The following is a 6,702-nucleotide window of genomic DNA, read 5'->3' as shown; positions in this document are numbered from 1 at the left end:
CTGGGAAGAGTGGTTCCATTTTCCACCTGTGACACATTACATGATCAATTGTTGATACTATTGTTACTTACACTGAACCACCTACTAGTTTTGTGGTTTGAGTAATTCTTTCAATAGTGCACAAGCCCTCAAACTCAGCAGCCCCCTGCTCTGTTTTGGAATACTCTTAAATAACGTGGAATTTCTCTCCCCAAGCTGATGTCATTGGCACTGCAACTGTTCCTAAAAGTGACCTCACTCACAAAGCAGGTGTATTACTCTTTCTGAACCTATTGCACAAGTTTTGTGAAAATTCTTTCCCAATACGCTGGTTCATTCTAGTAAGAGTTATTTTTAAAGCAAATCCCTCTCCCTTGCACTGTTTAAAGGCAATGAAGTAAACATTCTTGTCATACAGCAATCAAACACCTATCACATTTTATTTCTTTCTTTTTCTCTTCCTGTGTTTTGGTGCTATTTTAAACATGAGCTCTGAGATTTGTATATCATGTAAGATCTTCATACGACACATCCTCTCCCCCCAAAAAGCTGCTATCTCTATTAAACGAACCAACGTAATCTCCAACATTTCTTACCTGGTCCAGTTTCACATGTTATAGGAAACTGTTCAAGGCATGGGCTTGACTGATTGGGATAAATCATTGTTTCTTGCACCCACCAGTATGGGCGATGGCCAAATAAAATCCTGACAAAAAAATAAAATAAAATGAAGCAGAAATGCAATAAAAAGATCTTTATGTAAGAAGGCCTCAGCAAAACATGATAAATAATCTTACAAGGAATATGTAGAGCTATATTGCCAAAACTATTCTAGAATAGTTCTATAGGTTCTTCTTGTCTTATCAAAATGCCATTTCAAACATATCTTAAATATCTTCATTGTGAATTCCCATTTTATAATTACAGGGGAAAGTCTACTAGTACATTATTCACAGAAAGTTTTCTAAGCTTGAGGCACATATAGTAACCATCATTAAAAATACCAAATTTTAAAATAAATCCAACTTCTTACCATTTAAATATGAGGTTGAACCAATCACCAATGACTGCCACCCATATCATTTTAGTACCAACCACTTGGTTGAGCTGAAACCAAAGAGGAAAATAAATTGAGAATATATTCCGGGGATCTCCAACATGTGACATAAAATTAAGGAAATCCTGGTAAGCCCTGTAGTCCCTCTGTAAATGCTGAATGATAAGCACGCCATTGCTATGAAGGAGATCCATCTTAATGGATTAAACGGTACTTGAAAGATAGTAAAGTTCCTTTAATCTTAAGTTTCTACTGATAGAGAATGAGAACCATGGAAGGGAGCTATTAAAAAGTGAGAGAAGGTGATTGACGATGCCTTTATATTGTATCAGCGTGGTGTACCCAGCCATTCCTGGAACACGTGGCTCCAAATCTCTGGGAAAGCACACGAGTCTGTTAGCACTGGAAAGCTTTTCTGTTTGCAAATTTTAATTGGAGGAAACTAAGTGAAGTACATGCTGAGCAGCAGCAAATTGTGGGGAAAGTTTTGTGGAAACACAATGCGTGACTTATGCAATCCTTTGTATGAACAGTTGGAACATGTTTGCTTGAATTTTTTCACAGTTCATTTCTCTGCAGGATGGACATTAGTAATGTCTATACTTCATTAAGTGTTGCCTGTATAAAGGATAGAAAGACTACACAAATAATTGGTCTTTGCAGAACTGTCATTAAAGCTGTGCATTTCACTTTGAAATAGAATTTGGCTGCCGTGCTGCATCTAATACTTTGCACAACACATTTTCAGTCATGGAAAATACAACCAGCATCCATACATCAACAATGCTGTTGAGCTCTAGATTCATTTTTAAAGCAGCAATATCGTCAAAGCACTGAAAACCAATTGTTTCCTTCATACAAGAGGCCATGTTAATCCAGGGCAGAATGCGGATGAAGCTTAGTCTCTGAGTCATCTCATTCAGTACCGCCATTCTCACATATTGCTTACATGATGCAAGTCCTACACACCTCTGCCAGAAGGAGCTGAAGCCTGACCTACCGCAGTCCCCTTCTTGCTGCCCAGCCCAACAGAAATGAGACCTGCTTCGCAAAGCAGAGCAAGGTTGGGAACAGGTGATTATGAGTATTTCCCTGAAGTATTCCCAAGTGAAGCTCTTGGGTTCTCCAGGGCGAATAGCCAAGAGGAAACTGGGATTCTGCCAGAGAGTAGGATTTGAAGAGTATACAGCAAATAATGTATTAGCACATCAGATTTATCAATATTAGTACCAATAACTGTGGCATAGGAAAAGCTTATGTTCATTTGTGAGGTGACTACTTGAGAAACTTTTTTCCACAAGAGATTAAATGGATACCAAAAGTCTGATGATACCATCATCTGATATCATCAGAGCAGCAAGAGGAAAACTTCAGTTCTTTATCAGGCTCTCATATTCATATCTTCTATTAAAGATTACCCGTGTATCTGAAACAATTAAAACCAGAAAACAAAAGCAGCTGTATATATGCACTGCACACTTCCATACTGCTTTCTCCATGGCACTCAAAGCTAAACTATACAAGCTGTGGAGGCAAAGATATGAACTACTTAACTGTTTTTGCTGAAGAGAGACTTAACGGCTTAACAGGGCTTTACGATGTGTGGTCAGAGAAGTCACATGGAAATGTTAAGTAGATTCAACAAATAAGGCATGACGATTAAATGGACTCAGAAGACCTCTCCTCCCGACACAATCTCACATTTACTTTAGCTATTAATAGTCTGTTTTTAGAAACTTTTTAGCAGGTTTAAATCCTGTATGTTTATCGCTACCAGTTGCATTAAGCCATGTAGAAAACCTTAAAGTTAGAGATTTAAAATTCTATGCACCGTTTCTGAATAACTACTACAATATTTTTCTGTACATTGACTGAATTATTCACTTCAATTGATATCACCCGATATCAAGGAAAACCCTTCCAAACCCAAAATTTCAGGATAGTTCAACAATAAATATTTCCTAGCTTTTTAGCTGCCTTCACCTGGTCAAATGAGTTCTTAGTGCAAAGCAAAAACCTTTAAAATGCTATCTGTTCATATAAAGATTTTTTAATCTATTGATATTTTCTTGATTTATTTTATTTTCCAAGACACACAAAACCAGAGACTATCCAAAACTTTATATATTCTTGGTAATAATGTAGAAACAAGAATCATGTTGATGATCCACTGAAGGGAGGATAAAATGTTTACAGCTCCTTTACACCTACATATTAAAGCAAATATTACATAACGGATATCAGATGTTGTTAAGCAAATGTTTGCAAGGGAAGGAAAAGCCATCAAAGCAAACATTTTCTAAAACACTGTTAATGGAGGCCTACGTACTGGGCCTAACTTTCTGGTACATTATGCTTAGTTAATTGAACAATAACATTAATTTCCACATCAGTGTTTTCATTGGCACTGGACCAGCTACAAGGAATAACTAGCAATTTAGTAAGTTCACAAGCAGACACTGTGTACACCAACTGACAGCTATTTTCTTAGGTATGAATATTTTCCAAATGGAACACTGAAAGATACGGCTTAATTTTAGATTTAGGAAGAGAAGAATCTTTCAAGAAGCTCGCTCGCTCTTTCTTTCCGTATTTCCTTCCCTCAAGCATTCCTCATTGAACCCAGGCAGCCCTAGCTGAGGTCAGGCTTCTTTAGGGCTGGACTGACCGGTAAAGGTTTAGCAAATGCTAACATGAACCAGTTGCTTTGCTCTTGGTTCTGCCACCTTATTAATCTAATCTTTCCTAGTTACTACGCTGTCATTATTCCTTGCTATAAAGTTAACTAGGCACATACAGGAAACTAACAAACCTCGTGTTTGCAATATAACAATAACTGCCAGACCTTAATACTTGTTTATATTTGTGTGTGTTTGTATGTGTAACAGTGTAAATGACACAAACAATGCATGGAATACAATTCTGGCATTCATGAAAAAGGCACATCTAAGGAATTCTAGTTATTATAATTTTAAGCATGAAGAGCTACTTTTTAGAAATTACAAGCAACCTAGAGTTTAACAGTGAATAAAAGTCCTTCAAGTTCCAAAATCTGCAAGCAGAAATGGAGTCTGGACCCATAAGGACAACAATCTCCACGGCACTTTTTTGTTCCCTTTCCAGTAAGATCACTGCCTTATTTATTGCCATTTTCTAATCCCTGAAACTAGCCTTGTGCCAACCGTAGCCCAGTGAGGTTAGAAACCTGCCAAGAGAAGTAGCTGAGTCTGTTTATTAGCACCAGCTCTTCAATTTTGTGTTCCCTTAGCAGTTTCCACCTAAGCTGCAGTAGCTCTCCAGCCCTGAACTACAGCTCTCAACTACCCCTTAACCTAGCACTGGAACAGCCCAGCATGGACTTTGAGCTAGCAATAAAATAAAGCAAGAGATCTTTGTTGGCAATAACCTGCCCTTCAGTTTGATTGCAGGTTAACTGTCACCCTGCTACTGTCATCGTACATCTCGGAACCTTAAGTTTAACCAAGAACCCTAGGGTTACAAAGACACCCATGAAGAGCTGGCAAATCCAGAAAAGGGGTACATGGTACAACTACATTGTCTCCAGGAAAGGTCATAGTGCTAGCAAGAGGGTAAATTGCCATTGAAACTTTCTTCAATCCATGACTACCCTGTGGTTTGATATGACAGACATTTAGAAAAAAACATTTCAGAACAAGTGTCTGGGCTAGAGTTACGTAAGGTTAGGTGCCAGCGTTTCTGACTACGGAGCCTCTTGAATCAGACCCAACAAGAGGATTTAAGAAGCTTATGACCTGTGCTAGTTTGGGTCATAAGGCCACATTTCTGTTTGTGGTTGGTAAGAGCTGTCAGTTTGAACAGAAAACTAGTACCTGCTAAAATCACCATGCTTCATTTAAACATGCAGTTGGTAAGCTGACTGTGGAGAGACTTTGTAGTGGGAAAGTAAGGTTGAGGATCGCTTGTACTGTAAGTTCATGTCTCTAGAAAACTCTGAGAAAGGACTCCCAAATCAGTCAGAAAGAAGATCAGTTAAGGTATGGATTGTGCTAGTAAATGTCACAGGCTATATTCAGTCTTTGGCTGGTGAAAGTTTAAAACAAAGGAACAGGACTAATGAAATCTAGAAGAACTTCACTGATGAAAAAAGATACCTAACATTTTGGAGCTAGTGCCAGCTACTGTGGGGTGAACCTATTACCTATGTTAATAAAAGGATTCGGAAGAGTTCCCACCAAAAGATTACAGATTAGAATTCAGGATTTGTTTAGATTAGTTTAACTTGCACTTGCTGAACTCCAGGGGCTGGGAAAATTGTGTATTCAGAAAGTTATGAGCTCAAATAACAAAGGCTAGTGATGTTAGGAGCAACATTTAAACTTTATACTGGCAGCGTTCACTCGGCTTGGTTTAAGGTCTGATTGGGAAAAGGAGAGAAACGGTCCTAGTTAAAAAAAGCCATAAGGTGTAGGCTCCATAATGCCCAATTTGGCTAGGTAATCATCCTTGAACCAGCCCAATTTCAGTAGATTTAAGTCTGAAGCAGGTGAGAAATGGTGGTCTAATAATTAGTTTTAGGACTAGTGCTGAGGAAACTGTGAAATCTGGAGAACAGGTGTCCGAGTCAAATGAGACAGAACTACAGTTGGGTAGAAGAGCTACCCACCAGCAGCAACACTTTTATACAAAAATAATGCAACTAACAGTTGGTGGTCTCAGCTCAGACTTTGCTTTGGGTCCGGTGTGTGTGGGGAGAGTAATTAACGGTTTCAGACAGCAATGTCCAAAGCTTTACTAAGTTTACATTATTCTGAGATCATCTAAATAGCACTGAAGTAAATTAAAGCTAGGAGAAATTCATTAGCTATGGTAACAAAATTATTAGTAAGTAGCTTCCATGATAAACTGAAGGCTGGTACCTGGGATCACAAACCAGTGCTTATCCAGAGCCAAAAGGGAACATACCCACCTGGAGAAAAATTAGGCCCAGTGTCGAAGGAGGACATTCACGATGACAGAGGCTTATCACAAGTGTTTGACTGGGCACAGGCAGGGCTGCTGTATTGTGTTTTTGTTCACACGAAAAAGGACTGCAATTACCTCCGCATGTCAGTCTCCTATCATAAAGATCTACCTTACAGATTAAAGGTAAATTTTTATGATTTACCTATCATAAAGATATGACTCATAAAGATAGGTAAATAGCTCCACACTCATGAGAGAATTCAGGTTTGGGGAATTAAAAGGCAATTCAGGAGTGTTACAAAACTTACGACTAGGTTACCCCAAGTATGTTCCGTGAATAAACCACACATTGGAAACAAGTTCTACCTTCAGAGGAGCGTAAAGGAGCTAGCCTGCTCCCGAGTTCGAGCCTGGTTTCGTTCAGCACGGAACAATAAATCGCACAAACCGCGCCAGGCTTTTCACGGCGGCCCACCGGCCCCTCTCCCCGGCGCTGCAGACAGCCCAGCCGCCGCCCTCTCAGCGGGCCCTGAAAAAACGTCTTAATCCCAACAGGCACTTCCACGGGAAGGAGGAGGGCCCACAGCTGCCTCTCCCGCGCGGCCCCTACACCGACCGCCTCCGCAGGCCCCGAGGGGCTGCACGGCAGCGCGGCCCGACCCTGCCCTACCCTGCCCGTCATGGCGGCTCCGCCTCGCCCCAGGAGGACCGTTACCATAGCA

The 6,702-nt window shown here is 40.0% G+C and overlaps 1 protein-coding gene across 2 annotated transcripts in view; it reads right to left on the bottom strand.

The window, feature by feature from the left end:
* The window catches only part of G6PC2 (glucose-6-phosphatase, catalytic, 2), a 14,137-nt gene that overhangs the window by 5,875 nt on the left and 1,560 nt on the right, over positions 1–6,702 (bottom strand). The window contains exons 2-4 of one of the 2 annotated variants that reach the window (XM_009325410.1): positions 1,353–1,654; positions 1,013–1,086; positions 576–685 (exon numbers count right to left, since the gene is read on the bottom strand). In XM_009325410.1, the coding sequence (XP_009323685.1) occupies positions 576–685; positions 1,013–1,062 (160 nt within the window). In that variant the 5' untranslated portion in view covers positions 1,063–1,086; positions 1,353–1,654. Of the gene's footprint in view, positions 1–575; positions 686–1,012; positions 1,231–1,352; positions 1,655–6,702 lie in introns of those variants that run through there. The other variant, XM_009325409.1, reaches the window with a different exon arrangement.

Source organism: Pygoscelis adeliae, unplaced genomic scaffold, assembly GCF_000699105.1.
Source record: "Pygoscelis adeliae isolate BGI_AS28 unplaced genomic scaffold, ASM69910v1 Scaffold106, whole genome shotgun sequence".
Lineage (NCBI taxonomy): Eukaryota > Metazoa > Chordata > Aves > Sphenisciformes > Spheniscidae > Pygoscelis > Pygoscelis adeliae.
This window is presented reverse-complemented; position numbering and strand designations above follow the sequence as displayed.